Genomic DNA, 26039 nt, shown 5'->3' with positions numbered 1-26039 from the left:
ATACCTGTCATGATGTTTAGTAAACTACACCTCCTTGTGGAAAAGCGTCTTGCTTCTATGAGGTATTCAGATTTTCTTTCTAAAAGGAATGTTTGGCATGCAGGTGCTGTAGCTTGGCATCAGCAGATTTAAAGCTATACACCCTTTTCTCTACAAGTATCCCTACTGGTTAGCTTGGTCTTCTGCTTCAAACACTCATGAGGAAAAACCTGTTTTATAAAAAGCACAACACTAACATTTTAAATTAAGGAAAAGGTACAACAAATCAAGTCAACCGATTGTTAAAAAATGTTTTAAAATGTTACTTCTCACCCTTCATTTACAACTGTATTATAAAGAAGGGAAATCTTGTTACACTTTATTAAAAAACTACTTTTTAGAAAGTACAAGCCACTGCTCTCATTTTAGAGTTCAAAAGTTCCAAACAAATTAAATGAGAGTACAGATTTAATTTCAGTTGACTGATGTGTTGTTTGCCATACCTTGAAAATGTATTCTAAGTTTATTAACTAAGCTAGAAAAAAATCCACATTTATTCTTAATGGCACACAAATAAGTTTTAAAAATAAAGTACACATCTGGATCATATAAATAGGTGTAGTACTAAAAACTACACTGGTTAGAGAAACAAAGCCAAGCCCATCTGTTACAGCAATAGACCTTTGGAAGGAAAAACTTAAATCATTACAACACATAACAATTACAGAAACAGAATCTTTACCAAACTTCTCTGAAGCCACAACAACAATTATGAAACCACTATTATTAGTTTTTGGGTACACAACACTGTGTTCAGATATCAAGCTATATGTTAATTTACTGTATGTTAATTACATAACAGACCGCTTGTTTCAAATCCATCTCTTGTTTTCTATCAGTAACTGGGAACCTAAACCACATACCCTGCTCTACTACAGTGTTTTTGTTTGTTTATTTAAGTGCTTTGGATGTCAAGCACTACAAAGAAATTAACTTTCAGATAAATAATTTATCTTATTTAGGACTGCAGGGGAGTCAAAAGTCTATCTCAGCAAGCAAAGGGCATATGGAAGAGAAGCAATCTTAGTTAGGACACCAGGTCATAATACATTATCAGCAAATAACATCCAGCTGAGGCTACAAACACAGAAAAAAAAACTGGTCAAAAAAAAAAAAAAAGGGTATTTCTGCTGGGGGACAAGTCCCCTAGTACCCAATTTTGGTGGATCCACTTCCCCACAATCCTATTAAATACACAACAATACTAGATATACTAGATGTACAGAGAAAAACAAAAAAGCCAAACGCTTTAAAACAGTGTTAGTGTTACTAACAGACACTGTGCCAGCAGTTATTCTCAATGAGAGAATATAAATGAGATGCAACTCAGGTAAATGTACCTGAAGAGTTGCATCATCATCTACTTAACATTCAACAAAGATTAAGGAAGCCATTACATGGTACACATATACACGCACATAACACGCACACACACATATACAATTTAAAGGATCACCAAGTCACCTACCGAATGTTTTTTGCAATGTGGGAGGAAATCCGTAATCAAAACCCACATAGGCACAAAAAGAGTATGTGATTGCATCAGTAGAAAAACTTGTCAGTAACTGTACCAAAGAACCAACAATCAAACGCCATCAGGCAACATCACTAGCTGTTACAGAATAGTGCATCCTTAAATCACAAAACAGATTTTCATCTGAAATATCTAGTGAAGCTAGTTTCAAGGACGCTGTCATAAAGGTACACAGCACAGCAGATCTGAACCGGTTTCTTACAACAACTGCTTACAGCAATTTGAAAATGAACAAGACACATTAATGTACACTGCTGAATAAGCACAGACAAGCATGCCTGTTTTTACAAATTAAGAGATGCTTTTCCTCATGTGGCAAGGCCATCTTAATGACTATTTAGAAAAGCATAAAATAACTGCTCTGAATCACTGTAGTAGTCAAATACAGCACAGTCTTTCATACAGCCATTAATATTCAGTGGCAAAATGAAAGGATTAAACAATATGTTTGCAAAAGATACCTGGCGTTTTAACAAGAGGAAAAACAGAAAAAGCTACACAGTGGTGTTTCAATGCCCTAGCAGGGTAATCATGGAGAGTCTGGGGGCCAATAAATTGCATCAAAACTACATTAAAACAATCATAAAAGTGTATTTCAAGTTGATTCAATTAAAAGGTGAAAGAAACAAATGACACTATGGCGGCTTTTAAAGTTTGAATTTCACAGTTTCTGATATGCCTACTGAAGTTAATTTATATTTGTTTACGTCAGTGATAAATAACATCAGAATAACAAATGTGACAGAAAAGATGATTCAACAGCAAGGAATGTGTATAAATGCAAATGAAGCATGACCCTTGAATCCCTGAGCAGTGGAACACCATATATAAATGTGCAAGCTGCTTCAAGAATTTGTTGAAGCACTAAGGGAAGAGGACTGATTGCAGTTGTGTGTCGTGGGAGAAGGCACTAACCTATGACTGTACCATTATCCTGAGATGTTTCAGTACAGGATGGTGTCCTGAGTCTCACAAGTTCTGCAGTTTACAGGTCATGGTACTTTTTCCGGAGGAGCTCAGCACTCCTGAATACAGCATTTTCTGCACTGCTGCCAAATAATGTTGTGATAATGTTCCTGTACCAGTATGTCAATACTGCACCAACATCACATCTAGAAGTGTGGCTAGAACAACAGTGACTCTGTTCCCAAATTACAAAACTGAACACATATGTAAGGGGTAACTCACTTGGAAAGAAAATTACTTAGAGGGAATATAACTTCTTAATATGTCCAGGTCCTGCAAATTTACCGTGCAACAATTTACTACTCACTTATCGACCTGTAAGTAAAGCTGGTGGGGTTAAGAAAGTCAACTCCTTGGTGGGAGATTCACAATAAGTTCAATTCATTAGACTTTGTTGACCATGACAGGACACATTTAAAACCTTCAGAATAGTTATGTGTTCATCCGATCTAGTGTAATGCAAAGGAACACAAAGAACTGATCCTGCGAGTGCTAGAATTCACCCAGAAATTTTAAAACAGTCAGTGGTGCAGTTCTGATGGCCTTCAGTACAGATTTTACTCGGATCAGCTTCAGAGTTGTCTAGTTCTGGATCCTTCTGTACATGGGGAAAAAAATAAACAAGTATTCATTCCCACTGATCCATTAATACTTGCATCATCACACCAGTTACAAGAAAAATTTGTAGAAAATGAATGCAACAGTGATACTTCTGAAACCAAATGGTTACAGTAACATTTTACAAATCAAAACAGGTCTTATTTTAACTTTCATAACACCATTTTGCAATTCCCTTCTCAGTGTACACCAATGATACATACACACACGCACACACACACACACACACGCGCACACACACGCACGCACACACACACACACACACACACACACACACACACACACACACACACACACACACACACACACACACACACACACACACACACACACACGTGTTACTAGACAGTATCGTCTCTATAAACTACACTTTGCAGCATCTGAGGTACCAAGAAAAGATGCACGAGTTCTCAGAATTACCACATACATGAGAAAACTGGAGCCTGAAGATACCTTCAGAAACCTACTAAGAAGACATAAATTAATGATGCTTCTTAACTCTTGGTGCCCAGTTGTCTCTTTACTAGACACATACTTTGTTGCTTAGCCCCACAATACTTCACAGCAGAACTGCCCATCTGCTGGAGGCACACATCTACCCTCAGTATGCTGCGTCATCCTTCATCCAGAATTGATAACTTAGCCTCCAAGAACTCTTTTATATGATCAGAACTTCTGCTCAGCTTTCAAACTCGACTAACTTTTTTTAGATGCGGTTGCCCTGCAAACTGCCATTTCATATCCATAACACCGATTGCTTAACCTCTTGACTTTGAATGATAACTTGTAATGGCACCCATTAGCAGTTTTAGATCATGAGCAGAAATAACTTGGTTTCCCCACATGTGTGTGTGTGTGTGTGTACATTTTTTTTACTTTTATTAGTGTTATTTATATATATATATATATATATATATATATATACATATATCATTTTTTTTACTTTTATTAGTATTTTAAAATAAACAACCATACCCCAGAATACTTTAAAGTACTGTACCCTATAAAGAACAAGTAAAAAAAAAAGCAGAAGCAGAATAATTACCCTATACCTTAAAGCAAAACATGACCCCCAAAAGAACCTGAAGTGTGACAACATGCTGCCTGTTAGCATGCCAACAACATCCTTCCTTGCCAAACACACATCCATGGCCTTTTTACTACATGATATGAGCACTGACACTGACTGGTTAGGTTCAACTGATGACGGTGCCTAGAGGGTGATAACCAGCAGACAGTGAACTCACCAAAGGAATTTAGGTTTAAATAAAAATAAGTAAAAGAAATACTATCAACACAACCAGATAAATCTGTGGGCAATACCAAGACCTCACAATACCCATAACGATAATCCATCTTAGAAAACACTGGCTAAGGGGTGAAAGGAGTCAATACTGAACAGGAAATGCTGCTGTTGGGCAGGAGACAAGGTAAACCAATCTGCAAACAGCGTTAGAAGAACATAATGCTCAAACCTATGACTGATCAACTTTAATTATAAAAATGAGAAACTGCTGCAGCAAGAATGGGGGTGGGGAGGAGTTTATAACGACATCAAAGGGAACCAGCAGCCGACAGTAACTCATCAAAGGCTGCTTTTAATGGGAAAGCATTATATCTGCTACATAATACTATGGATCGTGAGGGAAATTAAATAATAATATTGTGCGTATGTATGTGTGTGTGTATCTGTGTGTACACACACAGATGCACACAAACACACGTGTATAAAAAAGATCCTTGTAGTGAGGCTCAATAGTTTTCCAGTCTTAAAGTCTCCTTCACACAAGGAAAAACCATAGACCACTTGTAAAACTGGTACTTGTGAGCAACAAAGCTGCTTGCTGATAATTCTAAAAAATCAGGAAAAAGAACCATGGACTGTGGACAGGCTCAGTTGAGCCTTCAGAGTAATCAAGCACTTATAACTTGTTTAGAAATCAAAACTTTTTTACTGAAAAACAAACGGATGAGAACTTTCGCCCTTAAAAGAGCTTGGTCAGATCCAGTTTACATGACATGCAGTATTTATCTGCTTTAACACAGAGATCATTGTCAATTCACACAAACTGGGGTCATAAATATATGTCATAGGCTGTTCATCCAAGCTACAACAGCACAAGTCTCGTCTTTCATACCTGTTCTACATATCTACTTCTACTGGTTGCTAATAGGTTATAGCTAATGTAATTGTATTCCTATCTTATTGTAGCCAGTGCCTAATTAATACAAAACTATAATAAATCACAAGACACAAAAAACAGGCAGCTTCCAAAAGCTCTGTCTCCCTCCCACACTTCCATTCCAATTGCTAACTGGACAGCCAAATGGAAGCAAAATCAGCAGAATGGAAAATCTTCAGGAATTTCTTACATAACCAAAAAGTAGTGTACTCATCCTGGACTAAACAAGCAAGAAATAAATATCAAACTATTTCTCATCTACAGCTATATACAATAGGAGGGGGATGGGGGGTGCAGCTACTGCAACAATGAAGAATTCAAACATCTACTGTTATTGGCAAGTGCAATTTACACAACTGTACTATGCTCATCATTCCCACTGCTGCTGCAGCCTTCAGGATTTATGGGTTGATTACCAAAGCCCATCGAATCTAGCAGGAAGGAGGCTATGAATCCAGGTGACCATGGATAATGGTAAAAGCAAAATCTATCCTGAATCTAGCAAAATAATCCCATTTGAAATGCCTTATTAAGGTATGTACAGAAGACCGTGTAGTTGCCTCTAGAGTCCACCTTTTTCCAATCTGCCATCAAAGAAGAGAAGGCCCTAGAAGAGTGCACCTTAAAACTGCCTAGATCTGGTTTAGTATGGTGGGTATAACAAAAGGCAATATAGCCTTGTACAACAAACTAGAAAGGGTCTGTTGACACAGGTTACACATTCTTAGTCCCAACATAAGAAATAAATAGCTGATCGGCACTTCTACAAGACTTAAATCTAATAAGACAGTACCCAATCTGTGCAGCACATCCAGTGTATGTAGAATTCTTTCTCCCTGGTTTTGAAAGTCAGGATAGAACACTGGGAGATTGATGGTCTAATACAAGTTAAACTTTGAAATACCCTTGGGCATGGAAGAAGATTTTGTTCTTAATAATATCCTGTCCATAAGGAAGACAAATAGCTTTTATCAGCCATGAAGGCTTGCAGCTCAGATACTTCTCTTGCAGATGTCAGAGCAAACAGCAGAATAATTTTACGTGTAATGAACCTTAAGCATGCTAATGTGTATGTTCTAATGAAGATGTGAAGAACACTTCCAACAGAAAGTTAAGATCCCAGGAAAGAGTAATGTGTAAAGTGTAGTGAACGGAGATAAAACACTGCTTTCAGAAAGTGCTTTTATAAAATACTCAGAAGAAAGTGGCAAGCTCCTGGGCAGACATTTTGTCAAGGCCACTAGATGTACACCTTGTAAAGGAGTACAGATTGCCAGAGTCTAATAGCTCACACAAATATTTGAGCACCCATCCCTGATGGGCCTGTGGTTATTTCAAAATAAGAAAGTACCACCAATGCAGACAAAGCTGGATACTAAAACACAAAAAAACAATAAAACAAAGTATTACCGGCACCACGAAGCTCAGTTAAAATGTAACATTTGTTAAAACTACTGACTTGCACTTGTTAGTAAAAAAAAACTTTCATCAAAGTGGCTTCATCAGGCAAAACAAACTGAAAACCACTACATTTTGCTCATACAGACTGTAATGTAAGATGCCTGGAGGGTTAAAGAATGCAGAAGGACTATCATAGCCAGCCTTCATCCAGGTAACAAACCTTGTGCCTTCTACTCTAGCATTCATGTGTTTTTGTTTATCAGAAGAAAGCCATAAGCCTTGCACCTTAACCCTCAAAGAAACTGCCCCCCACAAGCTAAATTTGAGGTAAGAATTTACAGACTGAGGTGGAGGATGAGGAAAAAAGGGGAACGCCCAGTCTGTGTAGTCTCCACCAGTACAGTTTCTGAAAAATATATTGCCCAAGATTGGTACTTAAAAATTCACTGGATACAAGCTTTGGGTCCAAATGATTTTCATATATATATATAAATAATTTATTTCTTGAGTAAACTGAAGAGAGGATCAAGAGAATAATAGGCAACATGAACCCTCCAAAAAACTGAAACACTGTGGCCGAAATTGGAGACTGTGAAGAGAAGCTCAGGAAGGTTTCCAGATAACATTGACGGTCTCCTCTAACAAAAAGGTCATCTGATGCTGAGAGTCTACAATACAGTGTACAAAAAACATTCTTAATTGTAGGGTGAAGGATAATTTCTGAAAGGTTATCAGGAATCCCAGACTGGTCAGAAAAGATGAAACCCCTGTTAAAAACTCTTGACATCTGGGAGAAGAAAACAAGAAAGTCGTCAAAAAAAAAACAGGAAAGAAAAAGTGAGCGACATGCAGTCTGCAGACAGATTGGCACTAGAGAAAATAACCCTGGGGAGAAGCTAAAGCAGAGAACTGATCATGTGACCCAGAAAGAACAAAATCTGAAAAACTCCTTAAGCCACTGGCTATGGAAATGTAACGCAATGCATCCTTAAGGTCCATAAAGATTGGGTCCATAAAGATTTCTTAGGGACATGAAAAGTAAACTCTGAAGGGTTCACATCTAGAAAATAAGAACTTCCATAAACCAATTTAGGAAGGAAAGGTCTAGAACTGGTCTCTAAAGACTCTTTCTTTGATACAAGAAACACTCCAGAATAGAAATCATCACTCCTTTGGATTACAGGTACTGGTTCTATGACTCCAAGGGTGAGCACACGCTGTGGAAACTGAGGAAATAACTCAGTCTGGTATGAAGGGAGGTGGTGAAACTTCCCCATAAAGGAGGCTGTTGTATGCAGTGCCAACTATATCCCTCCTGAAACTGAAATACATTTGAATCCACGACAGTCTGTTGACAAAGGGGAATGTACACAGAGCCAGTTGATGGGACAGATTTTGAAGGACAAGACTAGTCATTCTGGAAAAGTAAAATCCCTGTTTAAGACTGATCCCCTCCTGCCATCTCTTACAGATTCCCTGTATGGCTTGAGAAGGGAGGGATTACTTATTCTCTTAGAGGTGCATGAGATTTGTAACTATAAGACAAGTTAAAAATTCCCTAAACTATATTCCCTCAGTCACAAATTTGTTGGAAGGCCAGTGAAGCACTATTATTATTTTATTTATTACTATTATTTTACATTTGTTAACCGGGATGGTCCGACTGGACGAGGTCCATTTTCAGAGGAGGCCCGGGGAGAAAAGCTCCACTTTAATCAAAACAAACAGCAATAATAATATATATACATAGCGTAGAAAAAATCATTTGTTATACTAGTAGTATCTAGTGAGAAATGAAAAACAGCACAGACAAATCAAATTATCAATATTTACATATGTACATTCTGTTTGTGGTGATAAAGTGAAGTGATGAAGTAGGTGGGCTCCATTAAAGCCTCCTTCTCCAAAGCTGAATTAGAAATTTCAGACTTTACTTCATCAAACAAAATTTATTTACGTATTTGGGCATACTTCCTCAAAACAGAAGCAGAATCAGTACCTGCACAATCATACACATTATTTAAAGCATGTTTCACTCCTTTAGACTGCAAGAAATAATGACATTTAGGTAGGCACTTCCTTCAGGTGAGAGAGTGCTAAGAAAAATTGTCAAACTATCTATATTAACAAGCAGAAACTTCCACTTATGGGAAAGATAGTGAAGAATTTTATATGCTGAACTGGGAAAAAAAATTATCTTACCACTTCATCCAAACTGCTCACCTCAACAGTCTTTAGAGGAAGGGGTGGAGGATCCCTGGCTACTGTTACCTGATGACATAGGTGTACAGTCAGACCTGGGGGTTAAAGAGAAATGTTTATTACTTTTTGGGACATTGTACAGCCTACCTGCTTCACTGGGAAAAGAAGTGGTTGAATAAGAATTGTTACAAGCACCAATATCTAGTTCCTCCTTGGGTGGCAAAATAGGAGGAATAAGCATAGACTGAGGAATATCCAGCTGCAACATATCATAACATCTTCTATTTCAGAGAGAAAATCCACATGTTCCAGCAAAAAAATTCCTCCATCATCCTTGCAATATACCAAGGTGAAAATTCCTCTAGGGGAGGTTGCTTTTCCATAGCATCAGTTTTGGCCTATCTGGCATGCCATTCTCAGGAAAATTCTGATTGGCCTGAATGATAGATACTGTATAATGTGTACCAGGCCTGACTGTCAAATAGTTTTTTGGGTAAGGCAAATAAACAATAGAATCTTATTAATACCATATTATCAAATGAATAATGGATTAACCTTTTATTTTTTCTTTGCAGGTATTTTTAATGACTGACCTGGAAAAGAAAAATCTGCACTATCAACGGGTCTCTTCCCCGGGAAAATATGTCAGCATCCCTTGGAGAAACTCTGTGTCCCAGTAAAGATGGTTCTCCTATGTGCATCTCAGACACTGGAATAGCTGAAGAGGACGTAGATGACTTCTGGTTCATGGCGGCTGAAAGGACTGCACCACAGGAAGAGTGGTGTGTGGAAGGACTGCTAGCCACTGCAGAGTCACCCACTATTAGCTGGGGCAAAGACTAAGCCTGAGTAATCGACAAAGACTCTCCGGTAAGTAATTTCTTTCTAAAAACTACACAAGTTGGACCAGCAGGAACAGGGAAAATATCTATGATATGATCAAGGAATATGCTTCTGATATAGGTAAGATCGTTTGAATAAGCCAGTCAGCAGGTAAGCTGTCAAACAGTTTGCATAAACAGCACACTTACACACACACACACACACACACACACACACACACACACACACACACACACAATAAATGTCCCCAAATCACTGTATTGCATAAGCAGCATATGAAAAACCTGTCAGAAATTCTTTCAGAAAAAAAAAGTCTGAAAGCAAAGAATAGCAGTTAAATTATCAGAGTGTGAACAAAAGCACTACTTCACTTGACATATTCCTTGCACCATGTTAAACACTTCCCCTTATAGGACTTCAGCTTTAAAACACTGAAGTAAGCATCAGCAATACATTTTTCAAGAAAATAGGCCCTCAAAATTAGCTAAAGCTAAAAAAGTGGTCCCTGATAAGAAACATCAGATACTGGATAAATATCAAGTTTCTTTAAGGGCAAGAAGCACTAAAGTAAAATAAAACTATTTATTTTACATATATCATTAACATTTCTGTGTGGACGGTTTCCCCAAAAGTGACTTGTCCATCAGAAAAGGAGATTAAGTGCCAACTACTGCTTTTGTAAAGTCTCGCAGAAAGTAATTCCACTCTGACAGCTGATTTTCCCTCCAACAGGCTACCCAATCAGCCGTCACTGTGGGAGGAAGCCAGTGGTTCTGAAAGCTGGCCAGTTGTTGTGTCTTGGGGCAATACAGAATCCATATAACCTAAAAGCTACTACAGCAGTGGGAATGAAGCACATGATCTATTTCTCACTCTGCAGTCAAGGTGCTTGCCAAAACAGACACTGATTCCACCTGGGCCCTTCTCTTATAAGGTGCAAAGTTCTCCTGTACAACTGCTGGTGATAGACACCCTATCAGGTGAGTAACTGTAAACTATTAAATAACTGAGCCTGCAGTCCTATTCACAGTGTAGTCTTAACCATACATATTTTCCAAACAGCTTGCCCTTACATTTCTATGCCATATACTGATATCCAACATACTTTAGGCAGCAGCCATTAAAATGCAAAGAACAATACAGTAAGTGCTGTTATTCTCCCACAAGCCTTCATCTATCTTGCTAGATTTCCCATTTGTTTTGATATCACTGCACTGCAACTAAGAATTCTTTTCACTAAACATAATCATCTTGTCTGTTTGCCATCACTTGCTAAAGTACTAACTCCAATCTCCAATACGAGGGAGTCATTTAAATTGTCATCTGTATTCCAATCAAGTGCTATGTATGCGAGTGACTGCAGTCATAATTTAGCCGGTGACTGAATCTGATAATTCTGCTATCTCATTTTCTATCAATGGCCAAGGGAACTGGCTTAAATCACTGCAGTGGGGGATATATCCCCCTTCTTCCATTACGCAGTGATCTCAGAGGTGATTACAAGCAGACTGAGGTGCATGCAGAGGATATTGGGGGGAGGGGGGACTTTTCCTCCTTTCTGATACTTTTTCTTTTAATGGCATCTGTGTGATGTCCACAGAGAATTGTTTTGTTTGTTATGGGTTACATTCAAAGCAAGTTTGTACTTGTAGTCCAAGCTTAGAATGCTATGCACCACTCTAGCAACTTAGTTTATTCTCTCAGCTCACAAAACAATATTTTTATCCTCCTGCTAGGGCTGCTGGTGGCATTTCTTGAGATATACAACTGTGTTCTATGGTTTGTGTTCTGTCAAACCACAAGATGGCACTCCTGCTGCATCTACATGTATCTGATGTACCACACTTTGCAAAGTACATACATAGCAGAGTCTGGATGTTGTTGAATTTAACAGGAAATTAGTGTCTGCAATATAGAGAATGTGCTTATGTGTTTTCAGTGAAAGGATTCAATAGTGCAAAATAAGCAGGAAAAACCTAAATCAGATGAATTTTAGGCATGCTGTTACATCACACTACATTATGTAACTGCAGAAGGCAACGGTTTAGCTACAAACTGCTTCTAGCTAGTGTTGTCCATTCCTTTCCAGCCTCCCATACCCTCCTGCAAGGTCCTCTGGGATCACCAAGTATTATCCATTCAGGCAGCTGGTTCCAAGGGTTTCCACAAAATGCACTCTGGGTTCAGAAGGTTGCAGATACACCTGTGATACTAGTGAGATCAGAAGGCTGTGGGTTCCCTTCCCACATAAGTGCCTGGATTCATGCTACAATATTGATACTGTTATACAGCATTAGTGCGGGACATGGAGGTGCTTGCTGTCCCCTGGATGAGATATTAAACCGAAGTTCCATCTGCCTAAACTACTGGCAGCTTAGGTGATTCTAGAAGATCTCACTGCACCTATCAAAAATAGTTGGTGTTTCTCAGATGTCCTGGCCATATTTCCCCACGTCTATAAGCATAAATTAGGTCTCCCTTGGAAAAAGGCCACAATCATAGTGGGGTTTAACCTGGTCAACAATATTAAAAAAAAGCAAATAACAAATATCTTTCATCACATAATAAATGGAACATCTTTTATCACGTCCAGGTTAAATAAAGCTGAACAAAGAACTAACCTGATGGCCCCTCATCTCTCCCTGTCCTTGTGCCTCAGTTCCAATGATATACTTTTCCCAAGTAGAAATCTTATGCACCCACATCATGTCCATATCAGTGTCTAGTGAATCTGCTATCTTCTTGACATTTTGCATGGCTCTCTAGATCACAGGTCACACATGAAAAGGGCCTCTGAGCCACTTCACCTACCTAGCTGCAATGGCAAATCAGTTAAGAATTACTGTAATTGGTTACTGTGTTCTGAATACCAAATAACATTGGGAAAAAAACTACACCATAATAGGTGGACTGCAGCAGCAGCAGTGTAAGAATCATACATACTTAGCTACTTCCTCCTGCAGCAGGATGACATGACTTTGCTTCATTGGTGTGGCACAATTTTTAAAGTAGTAGTCATGCCTATGTGGCAGAGTGCTGGCATAATGCCACTTTTTTTTTTTAGTTAAAAAAATAAGATTTCCATGGCCAGAGCTTACCTGAAATCATACTGCCTTGATATGGGTGAGTTATTATTTCACTGCAAAATTAAGGCTAGTTATTTTTATGCTGTGCTTCTAACTGTGACAAAAGTTCAGATCAGTTAAACAATTCATTACTGAAGCTATATTCACAAAGACTATGGTGATTCATCTGTATTTATTTCTGGTAATCAGACTGAAAGTAAATACCTTCTTTTCATGGGATTATGGGTATAGAATAAACAAAGCAGCAATACAGATAAAGCAAAATATATCAAAACAAAATATGGGGATAACACAGCCTGTCATAATGTCAGATAAACAACATAAAGTCAAATTATTATTAGAGTTAAAAATGAAGGATAAGTCACAGACGCAAAAGAAAAACATAATATCAGTGGATCGCAGTGCCGTCAGTTAACTGCAAGGAGAGCAAAAATAGGTTTTGGGAGAGATTACCACAGTACGATAAAAGAAAAATGTTAACGTTAGATCTGCAGACATGCATATTTAGCAAAACATTATTCCACAAAAGCAAGCTCAGTACAGAAATAATACCTGCTCTTAATGAGAAATAAAAACAATCTCAAGATACTGTATTCATATCAGACAGAGTGTCTTCTTGGTGACATGTATCTCACAATATTCTTACCAAGTGATAAGAGAAAAAAATATGATTTCTAAAATATACAAAAAAAAAAACAGGAAATGCACAATGCAAAAACATCGGATCAAAGAAGCTTTACTTTACGAAATGTGTTAACTACACATGGCAAAACACTTAAATCAGTCCAAAAAGGAAAACAGTCTCCAGCATAACCCTCTCTCCTCTGTTATGCAGTCCCCATCTAAACACATTCTGTAGAATCATTAGATCTGATAAGAAGACAGAGAATGCCCAACGGAAAACAAAACTTGAAGGGCAAACCAACCAAAAAAAAATGGATAAAAATAATTTGCTCCAAAGCAAACAAATACATAAATAAATGGATCAATATATACTATATGTAAAATGTGGCCAAAGTGCAGCAACTGTAAAAAGTCAATAAAAATAAGAAACCCGCAGGCCAGAGAGACTCCGATAGATACAACAGCTAGTAAATGTGCAGTAAAATGCAAAACATTGCAAATACAGTGGATTAGCGCTTTTATTAAATATAAACTTCTTCAAGTAAAACCACATTGTTTGAACTACATTTAAATAGCAGCAGTTAAAAAGTCACGTGGTAAAAAAGTCACGATAGAAATCACACGATCATATGGTTGCCACATTTTAAAAAACACAATACAGATAAAAAAAAAAACTTTAAATACTTCTTAAGTGAGATTTAAATAGTTTAATGTTATTTAAATTCAATCACAATACTTTAGTATGATCAAAGTGAATAAACCCTCTTTTTCTTTATGTTTAAATAAAATTTGAGGCATTTGAATCTCTTTTTTTCCATAATATAGCTACCCCTCTTTTTTAGATTTAAATGATTAAACTAAAGTCATGTACTTATTAAAATTCCAAAACTGATTGTCAGCTTCATACGAAAATGCATCATTTGAAGGAATACAATGTGGTTTGTTTAGTTCTAAATATTTTAGTAAATTTGCCTTTTTGTGCATTATTTAGACTATTAACATTCAATAAGTGTAATTCCAAATTCTAGAAAAAATAATTTAATAAAGTTACATATAAAGTTATATTTTAATATGTATAAGTAAAAAGGGGTCTAAGACAAAAGAAAAAAATAAAACATTTTTCATTCCATAAGAACCTACACTTGGAATAACTAAAATTCCTACTCTTCATTTGAGAAAACCAAATCTCAAGATTCTTTCTCCCAGCACTCAAAAGATAGAGAAATTTTCTAAAACAAAGTGACAGAAGTGACAAAAGGTTACTAAATAAAGGAGAAAAAACCCACAAACAAACACGCGAGTCACAGCAGGGTTATCAGTGCAACAAGAGAATTTAAAAGAGTACAGTGTTGTTTATGAAAATTAGTAAAATGTAAGCACACTTGTACGAGAAAAATGGACTTTCTGCAAAATATCATCACACAATTTTTCTGTATGTAAACTGCACAGTGGACTTACTCGATGTTTGAGATATGAGAGGTAGGTATCATATCCCAGTGTAACCATTTCTACGTAAATCACTCGAAACCTAGGTGCGATGAAAAAGAAATTGACTACTTGGGCTGGTGGCCACACACACCAGTCAACCTAGGAAAAATAAAACATGATTAGGACTACTTGCAAAAAAAAAAAATATTTAGTCAACAGCAACAGATGATTACGGGACACTAATCAAAATCTTGTGTGTTGAATCATCCTACTTACTTTATAAAATTCCACAAATTTGTCCATGAATTCCTGCCAGCTCTTTTTCAGTCCACTGCCTTCCATCAATCCAGTTCCTATGTAAAAATGTAAAACACCACAATTAAACATCTAACAGCACTAAAGGAAAAATGACAGAGATAAAAGTGAAATGCAACTTTATAGTTCTCTAAGTATAACATATATGGCTTCTGAGGGCTAGTTACCTCCCACAAATATTAATGGAATTCATCCACTTTCTGCATTGTTTCTTAGCTTATTATCCCCAACATAGTGTCATGTCAGAAGGCTTAATAAATAACAGAAACTAAATGTCATCTAAATATGCATTTTATGTATCCATCTCTCTCTCTCTCTAATATATATATATATATATATATATATATATATATATATATATATATATATATATAGATTCACTTCATAATACTGAAAACTCAAAACATTGAAAATGAGAAAATTTCATAATATAGAAGACCAAAACACTGAAAACTCAAAACACTGAAAACACATATCATACATATACTGAGTTCAAACAACATAAATCATAGCACTTTCCACCAAGTGTAAGCAGGAGGGCAAGCCTCCTGCACCCCCCACACTCCCTATCAACTCCAAGACTGCACTTAGTGTAGTGAAGTGCAATCTTGGAGTGGATATATACAAGTAGCAGAGGGTGGGGGGGGGAGGTACAAGGGGGCTTGCCCCCCTGCTTTCACTTGTTGAAAGGTATCAGTCAAAAGAGTACAAAAAACTTTCCACAGCAATGGATGGATCCTAGAACACAGTGAAGACCATCATCAAAAAGTAGAGAAAATTTGGGACAACAGTGACGTTGCAAAGAACTGGATGTCCCTCCAAAACTGATGAAAAGACAAGACGAAAACTGGTCAGGGAGGTTGCCAAGAGACCTACAGCAACACTGAAGCAGCTGCAGGAATTTCTGGCAAGTACTAGTTGTGTACTACATGCAACAACAATCTCCCATATTCTCCATATGTCTGGGCTATGGGGTAGGGTTGCAAGACAGAACCCTTTTCTTACACAGAAGAAACATCCAGACCCGGCTAAAATTTGCAAAACAATACATCAAGTCTCCCAAAAGCATGTGGGAAAATGTGTTATGTCTGGTAAGACCAAGGTTGAACTTTTTGGCCACAATTCCAAAAGGTACGTTTTGCACTAAAACACTTTGCATCACTAAAAGAACACCATCCACACGGTGAAGCATGGTGGTGGCAGTATCATACTTTGGGGTTGCTTTCTTTCAGCTGGAAATGAGGCTTTTTAGTCAAGGTGGAGGGAATTATGAACAGTTCCAAATACCGGTCACTTCTGGCTCAAAACCTTCGGGCATCTGCTAGAAAGCTGAAGATGAAGAGGAATTTCTCATTTCAACATAACAATGACCCCAATCATACATTCAAATAAACAAAAGAATGGCTTCACCAGAAGAAAATTAAAGTTTTGGAATGGCCCGGACAGAGCCCAGACCTAAATCCAATAGAAAATCTGTGGGATGGCCTTAAGAGGGCTGTGCACAACAGATGCCCTTGCAATCAAAGATTTGGAGTGCTTTTGCAAGGAAGAGTGGGCAAATATTGCCAAGTCAACATATGCCATGCTGGTAGACTACAATTCAAGAAGACTGAATGCTGTAATTAAATCAAAAGGTGCTTTAACAAAGTAATATGCCCTTGCAACTCGCACTCTAATCACCCACCCCATCCAACCACTAACCTTTCTTTCCACCCCACTAACTACCTTGATTATAGCAAGCTCAGATGCTCATAAGCCTAGTACTTATTATACAGCAGGAACTTCTTATTTTAACATTTGTTAATGTCTGTTTTGTACTTCGCAGATAAAGATTCTAGTTGTCTACTGATGCACTATGTTCTTCATCTGTAAATATGTTTTGTAATTAATTGCTATGTTAATCAAATTGTTAATCGCTATGTAATGCAATGTAACTACTGTCTGTTTATTTTAACTGTGAAGCTTTTCTCTCCGGGCCTCCGCTGAAAATGGACCTACGTCCAGTCGGACACTCCCAGGCAATCAATGTAAATAAATAAATAAAATTAGTTTAAGGGTGTGCAGACTTATGCAACCAGCTTATTGTACATTTATTTTTATATTTTTTCCCCAAACAGATTTGTTTGCTTTTCAATTGAATTGTACAGGTTATAGGTCACATTAAAGGTGGGAAAAAGTTTTGAAATGTTTTATTGTGGTCTCATTTTTTATATCACAAAACCTGGCATTTTAACATAGATATATATATATATATATATATATATATATATATATATATATATATATACACACACACACACACACACACACACACAACACACACACAGAGGTGATGGTGCAGAACTATGAGAACATGATTTCTGTAGGGTATAACATCCCAGTAGACCATCTTTGCCTGTTTATTATGAAAGAGGAGATGGTTTCATCTGGTGTGACCCCAAAGGAAGAATAATAGTGCATCAGAAGCAGCTTTGCGATAACAGTACCGGCAGGATACACAACAGCTTCGTCAAAATGGTCACCTGTTGGATGAACCAAATTTGAATTCAACGGCTGAAGATACTAAGACGGCGAGCTGAATAGACTGGTCCGAGTTTGAGACTAGAATTAATAGCATTTAATTTTTTTGTCTGTGAATTGTTGTTGTCTACTGACCGAATTTGGATAAGCAGTATTTAATGGTATTGTTCATGTAAGATATGTACAACTTTTGAGTGGCATAAAAACTGTACCAATATCTGAATCCTGAATTTCCTGACTGTTGACATCCATCTAAAGCGAATGCTTACTTTCCCAGTGCTGTCGTGGTCCCCTGAGCAGAACCTGTACTAACACTCAAAAGAACCAGCGTTTTGTCCTGCCGCTTGTATATCATTCCCTGGTGTATCCCTGCCTTGAGATTTCCTTAATTTCCTGACTGTTGGCATCCATCTGTACTGGACCCCTGAGCAGAACCTGTACTAACACTCAAAAGAACCAAAGTGTATGTACCTTTTTAGAAAGTTGTGTGCACATCCAATAGCAATATTGTAATACTGTGTGTGCATGCTAGCAGCCTACCGCAGAGCCTACTCAACCTGCTCTCTCCAGTCCCTTACCCCTCGTAGGTACCTAGCACTCCTCTGCTATTAACTGATCTGTCCACTAGATGGCAGCATTAACCTACTTTTAAATACTTTATTGTAAAGTAAATCAAGCTACTGGATATTTGTCTGTCCTACTTGCTCTATTGCCCTGCCCTACCTTCTGTAGCCTCCCTTCTCCCCCTCAATCTCTCTTAGCAGAACTGCACCTTACTCCTGAGCCTTGCTGCTCTGTGCTTACTACTCACCTCACTGATTGTTCCTCGCTGACTTGCTCTTCCATTTCCTTGTTTCTGACCCGCTCCGTTCGTCCTGTGGGCTCACTCTGCTCCCCTACCCCCAAATCTCACCCACCCCCAGTGCTCCTACATTTATTCTCCTCCTAACATCCCTCCCTCTCTCCACCGACCAATCTTCAACACTTTCCCTCCACCCCACCTGCCTCTCACTACCTCACCCCTTCCCACCTGCCTCTCACTACCTCACCCCTTCCCTCCCAAGTCCCTTAACTTCCTCTCTCTTACATCCAACAGGCCCCACCTATCATGCACTCTCCTACTCCTAAAACCTTTATTTCCACATCCATCCTCATCCTTCTTCTACTTCTCTATACCATGCCACCTCCTATACTCACTTCCATCTATACCCTCCACCTCTGCCTCCCCACCTCCCACACACTTCCACAACATCTCAGCCTCTTTAGTTCCCTCCCACCTTTCCCTCCTCTTCAAAGTAAAACTTCTCCCAATCACTACTATATACTACAAACCCAGACCTTTTCTTTACCAGACACTTCTAAGTACAAACCAAAACAACTTATTCCTTATCTCACTTACCTCTGCTTAGCCAGTGACATTCACCCTAATCCAGGACCAAACTTCTCTCCTACTAACCACACTAGCTCCCACAATAATTCCACCAATAAATACCTCAAATTCCTCACCATCAACACCCAAAGCCTAAAAAAATAAAACAACCTACTTTCATGCCTGGCTCACTCGCAACTCACCTGACATTGTAGCCATCTCTGAAACCTGGCTAAAACCTCACATAGCTGACTCTGAATTCCTTCCTCCTGGATTTCAATCACTTCGATCTGACTGCCTAAGTACTCGAAGTGGCGGTGTTGCACTAGTCTACTCCAACCAGCTGTCCTTTACTCCATATCCTAATTCCATCCCTTCTTTCAATAATGCTGAACTTGTAGCAGGCCTTCTAAAAATTAACAATCATAAAAGCAACTGCTTCATTTCCCTCTATATTCCTCCCGGTAACAACACCAACACCCTGGAAGACATCTTGTCCTGGGCCTCCTCAGATATTAAACTGGAAACCTACATATTGGGTGATGTAAATATAGACTGGAACAAAAATCAACAACCCTAACCCCACCATGTCAATCAATCTATTTAACTACACTCAACTTACTAACACCATCACTAGACCCAACAAAACCAACCCCCCCCAGGCTCCATACTAGACTGGATCCTAGTATCTCATCCCAATAAAGTGATACAATATGGTGTCATACCAGACCCATTAGGAGACCATCTCCCTGCCTTCACCCATCAAGCTTCCCTCACCACCCACACTCCCACCAGTTTATCCACACTCGGAACCTCTAACTTTAACCCTACGACTTTCTCTGATTCATTCAGGAATACCAATTGGAACCCCCTGAAAACTCTTCCATTAGACTCAGCCATTGACTTTTTCAATTCAACTTTCTTAAATGTCCTTAAATCTCTAGCTCCAGTAAGAACAAAAAGAGTAAAAAACCAAGACCACCCCGTGGCTTACCAAAGACGCCAAAAAGATTATGCTACAAAGAGAAAAAACCTGGAAAACATACCTCCAAACTAAACAACCAGACATCTTACTTGAATACAAACGGCTAAGAAACCTTGCCAAAAAAGTTATCAAAGATAAAAAGTCCTACTACATCAAAATGCAAACAAATCATGCAAAAAACCAAAAAAAATTTTGGAACTCTTATCAACTCTCTCCTTAGGCCAGGTACTAAAAACTATCCCTGCCCCGACTTCAGCAAATCTGATCTTGAAATTGCCTCACTATTCAACACCTTCACCACTTTTATTGCCGAGCTAACCAAGACCTTTACCAACAACCACCCTCAACCCCACCCCAACCAAACATCTTCTCCTTCCTCTTCCCCCCTACTTTCGAACTCAAACCCATCTCCACCTACCAAATAAAGAAACCACTCTCTAAACTAAAGCCTTGCTCCAATGCCCCCGACAACATTCCCTCCTCCTCCTTAAAAATAGCCTCCGGTGGTATTGCTCTCCCTATTAGCATCCTGATCAATAGATCCCTACTTGAATCCAATGTACTCTAACTATGGCGCTCTGCATATATTCTTCCACTTCACAAAGGTGGTAAAAACTGTAACATATCTAATTTCCGCCCCATAGCCATCCTTTCCCCTCTCTCTAAATTCCTTGAAAAATGCATCTACCTTCAGCTCTTGCCATGCTTTACCAAACACCAGCTACTCTCTCCTACCCAACACGGCTTCCACCCAGGACATAGCACCAACACCGCTCTTCTCTCCTTCTTACATACTGTCAATTTAGCCCGTGACTCTGGTAATTTAGTATCCTCAGTTCTGCTGGACTTATCTAAAGCTTTTGATACCATTTCACACACCCACCTTCTAAATCATCTGTCTAATCTCAATCTCTCCTACAAAACTCTCTCCTGGTTCTCCAGCTATCTTTCCGACAGGTCCCAGGGCACCTCCACCTTCTGTCCTACCCCCACTGGAGTACCCCAAGGATCCATACTTGGCCCAATTCTATTCAACATCTTTATTAACGACTTTTACAAGGCCATGCCCAATACTAAAATTGTTCAATATGCTGACGATTCTACTTTGATCTGCTACGCCTCCAACTTAACAGATCTCCAACTACTGACACAAACAGCCTTCTCAACTACCGAAAACTGGATGCTCCAAAATCACCTCTCATTAAATGCTAACAAAACTAAAATCCTTCTATTCTCTACTTCTAAGTCCTCCCCTATTGAAAAAACTCATTCCAAATAACCAGCCATAACAACTCCATTCTAGAGGTCGTTCTCTCCGCCAAACTTCCTGGTGTAACCATTGCTGAACACCTAAAATTTAATACTCACGTCCAGCTAAACATAAAGAAAACCCACATAAAACTCGGCCTACTTTATAGAAACAACCACTTCCTCTCTCTTGCTACCAGACTAACTCTCGCCACTACTTATCTCCTTCCCTCTCTACTGTATGGCACCCCTCTGCTTACTAATTTATCCTCCTCACTATCCTCCAAACTAGAAGTATGTTACAATAAAATCTCCAGATTTGCTACCAAAGCCAAATCTTCCTCTCATCACTGTTCCTCCCTTCACTCATTAAACTGGCTTGAACTCCATAACCAACTTCACTTTCGCCAAACCACGACTGCCTATAGACTACTATTCCAACCTACTAAGTGCCCTGCACTATCCAATATCCTACAACCAAATACTCCCCATAGAACACTTAGATCTACCCACCAAAACCTAATCACTATCCACAAACCCAAGCGCCCAGCTGGTCAACTTCTGCTTTCCTTCATCTTAGCCAAAAAATGGAATGCTCTTCCCTCCACTCTTAGGACCTGCAATAACCTCGAAAACTTTAAAACTCTTCTTCATGCTCACCTTTACTCAAACAGGAAATGTGACTGTACTCTTCACCCTATACCTCTCGAGGTCTCCTCCACTTTTACTCCTGGCTAACCTCTCACCTAGCTAACCTTGCTCATTTGTATTATGTATAAATAACTATACTGTAAAATCTAGCCTCAAGGCCATTTGCCTGTCTTTTACACCTAAACAAAATTGTAATTGTTTGTTTCTTTATGAATGCTACCCGCTTATTTGTCAGTAATGCAAAGTTTCTTAGTAATTATTCATGTAACTATGTATTGTTGGAGCTTTTCTCCCCGGGCTTCCACTGAAAACTAGCTTCCCGAGCCCAGTGGACCTCCCCGGTCATCAAACTGGAATAAATAAATAAATTTTATATATATATATACACACACACACACACATATACCTCACACACATTCATGACAAAATATGCATTAATTTACCTGAAAAGTAAAATGAGCATGTCATGAGCTATTAATTTTCTTTTTTGTATGCAAAAAATTAAGTCCTCAGACTCTTATTCAACTTTGGAACAGTCCACAGCGAGGTCTGGTTTCTCTCTCAGGCTACCATTTCTGAAGTCAGGACTGTTCATACTTGACTTCTAGTCTTGCTTTTGGGAGAATTCCTGCTGCACAACACTCAAATGTTAGGAGTCTCTCTCTCTCTCTCTCTCTCTGTGTACAGCTATTTTTTTTTTTGCTTAAAACATTTTAGTAAGATTTTCAAAAACGATTACAAATGTGCCAAGGTTTGGAATGTAATATAATATATGAATAAAATAAATCATGTTTTAAAGAAATAACTAAAATATAACTATTTACAATATATACATTAAGCCTGAGACCAAAGTAATAATAAATAAATCAAGACAAATAAGAAATCTTTAATAACAATCCAAAATGATTACATAGAAAGAAAAAGATAAAATAAGGACCAAAACCTTCAGCCAAGGATTATTCAATTTGTTGGGATACATTCTTCTCTCTTTTACTATAGTTTCTTTAATTGCTGTGTCCTTTCAAGGATAAGAAGGTCTTCAAATTTTAATTCTGAAGAAATTTTCAAGTTTCTTGTAATAGTTTTTTTTTTTCTGGCCACAGCAAGTATTGTCCAGGTTAGATAACAAAAGTCTTTTTTGAGTTTTCTTTTTACTAGTATATTAAAGTGAACTATTTATTTTGTTATAATGAAGGTATTGTTTCATAAAGCTTTAAAAAATTGAACTTTTATCCAAAAATTGTAAACCATAAAGCATTCATAACAGATATGAGACCAATTAGCCCTAATATGTTTATTACATCTCCAACATTCAAAAGTACTTTCTTTTATCATTGGCAACCCTTACTGGAGTTAAAGCTCTGAACAAAAAAATTCCAAGTAAACATATTCCAGTTAAGGGTCCAAGAATTATTTTTAATAGAGAAGAGTAGTTGTTTTTTGTTTTGTTCAGAAAAAAATATATACAAGATAATCTTTAGAGAAAAGCTCCAAACATTTTTATTTAAGTTAGAATTATCTTTAGCTAGTACTGAATGAATTTTAAGGTTAAGTTATCAAATTCCCAGTGTTTGAAAATAATTTCAAATAAAATTTGTATCTATTCTGGAAACTCAACACAGCTTGAACTGGATAAGAGAAAGAACCTAAGGGTTTGTGTGATTTAGAATTTATTGAGTCTAAAGAGTTCAATTTCTTTAACATTGAGTTAGTGAGAATGTAATATTTTCCAACTGGATATATAACTGATATCTAACCAATTGAAAATCATCTTTGTAATTGCTACTTTTGCATAAGTTTCTAGTTGCAGTACTTAGGTCCTTGTATTTTCAAGGTATAAAGTGATGATTTATACTTAGTCTAGATTTATTTAGATACTACAGAAAATTTATAAGTAATTTATTGTTTTGTTTCTTATTAGGTGGTAATACAATGACCTAGAGTTACATAAAATAACTTCGGAAATAAAGTGATATTTAATTATTTTTATTCTAGGAATTAATTAAATTATTTAAAGAAATTCTTTTTTTCATAGTTGTAATTTATAGTCTCTTCTGTTTTGTTAAAAATGTAAATTCCTACATATACTAAATTAGTAGACTCTACCTAATAAGTGGTTATCTATATTTATTGAATTTTTCTTAATAGTTTTTTAAAAAAGCAAAATCTCTGTAGTTATAGGAGATGCCCTGTCCCTTGGTTTCTATGCTTGCCACTTTTCCTTTTACACAAAAAAAACTGCATTGATGAACACCCCCCCCCCCAAATACAGTTAACCGTTTAATATCACCACACTGTATCAGGACAAGATACAAGAACTGCAGCAAAGTGAACATGTGCTATTCAAGATCTGTAATGTAGGTTGTGTGTCAGTGTGGAAACCCTTCTGTACTTTACCTTACTGCTTTATGTTACATCGTCTAGGAAGTGGCATGCACATCACCAGGGACAATGGTCGCTAGGTCACCACTCAAGTTTACATTGTTTTCTGCTCATTTGTAAGGTATATTTCAGCTATATTTTTAAATTAGGTGGAACAGAGTGGTCAGAAACACTGTATTGCATAGTCCTAGGCAAATGTATTAATACGGTTCCTTGTGGGTTACTTAATTCTGGTGACTCCTTGCATAAAGATAATTATCTACAGATCTGAATGTTATCAGCTTAGGCAGATGCTACTGATTAAAAAAAGTCAGCCAATCACCCCCGGTCCTCTTCTTTCTTAGAAGCTAATTATATTTAGTAGGAAATTGCAAGGGATGTTTCTTTTATTTCATAGATGCAACTGAATGGTTTGGGTGAACTCTTGGCTCATGGTTTAAGGTCTCCCAACTATATACTGTGTATCTATTAGGTTAATTCCTTCCACTCTTCTCTGTCTTCCCCTCTAACAACTTTTTTTCTCCATTCTCTTTACAGTTTTCCCTTCTACACAAAACACACTGTGTTCGTACCCCCCCAAGTTATCCATTGAATACCTACACGCTGTATCAGGACAAGATACAACAAGAACTGCAGCAAAGTGAACTTGTGCTATTCAAGATCTGTAATGTAAGCTGTGTTTCATTACGGTAACCCTGCTGTACTTCACTTTACTGCTTTATGTTTCTGGAACCTGTGTTCTGAGAGACTGCCTTACATATTATCTGCAATTATACAGAGCTGAGTATATATTTTTTTGGTTATAGAGTTTAATTGTTGCTTAGATCTGTGCTGAAACTCTTGTCTCATTGTTCTGAGAGACTGATCGGCAAATATACAGAGCTGAGAATATTTTTTTTTTTGGTGTTAAAATTTGTACTCTTAGTTTTTGCTTAGATCTCTGTTGAAACTGTTTTGTCCCACCCACCCTCCCTATTTTTGGTTTGTAGTTTAAATTTGGTGGCTTTTGCAGTTTCCCGCCCCACAGTAGATTTGATCTGGGACACTCCCCCGTCCCATCTCTTTACCACATTCTACCTAATAAACTCTTTCTGCACTTGCTTTTAGTCCTTTTTAATTTAATTGCATTTTTAAACTGGATTTGGTCTAATATTGCTGCATACTCAAGTGTGCTAGCTTGCACTGCATGTGAATTGTTTTTTTACTACTGTTTTTGCTTTTCTGTAAAAAAAAAAAAAAAAAAAAAAAAACTGTAAGCCTGTTTCCTACCTTTCCTGTAACTAGTGTTCCAGACACAGATTTGCTGTATCCAGGACTGTATGTAAGCTTCTGAGTCCTCCAAGCCTTTCTGTGTTGGAGGGAAGCCTTCTAGCTTATCAGTGGGAGTGGTAAGCACTGGGTAACCTGTCTACCAAATTAGTAGTGGTTCTGGCCCAGAATTTGTAGTTATTGGCCGTTTGGGCAATCTCTTCCATCTCTCTCAACTTTCTGATTTGAAAGCCTGTATTTGCACTTGTTTCTGTCCTGTAACTCATCTAGTGCAGATACAGATTCTTAGTTTTAGCACTTAAATTTGCTTGTTCATGCTCAGCAATTGTTCAGAACTTGTAAGCACTAAATAAGCTACTAATTACTATAGCACTCT

The 26039-nt window shown here is 37.8% G+C and overlaps 1 protein-coding gene across 1 annotated transcript in view; it reads right to left on the bottom strand.

Annotated features, from left to right (window-relative positions):
- Positions 1-330: 330 nt before the first annotated feature.
- MPV17L2 (MPV17 mitochondrial inner membrane protein like 2) overlaps positions 331-26039 on the bottom strand; it is a 205347-nt gene continuing 179638 nt past the window's right edge. The window contains exons 3-5 of the mRNA XM_044090761.1: positions 15201-15277; positions 14955-15083; positions 331-3137 (exon numbers count right to left, since the gene is read on the bottom strand). Coding sequence (XP_043946696.1) covers positions 3039-3137; positions 14955-15083; positions 15201-15277 — 305 coding nt within the window. The 3' untranslated portion in view covers positions 331-3038. The remainder of the gene's footprint in view (positions 3138-14954; positions 15084-15200; positions 15278-26039) is intronic.

This window comes from Protopterus annectens, chromosome 13.part0, assembly GCF_019279795.1.
Source record: "Protopterus annectens isolate FY-2018-M chromosome 13.part0, PAN1.0, whole genome shotgun sequence".
Classification (NCBI taxonomy): domain Eukaryota; kingdom Metazoa; phylum Chordata; order Ceratodontiformes; family Protopteridae; genus Protopterus; species Protopterus annectens.
This window is presented reverse-complemented; position numbering and strand designations above follow the sequence as displayed.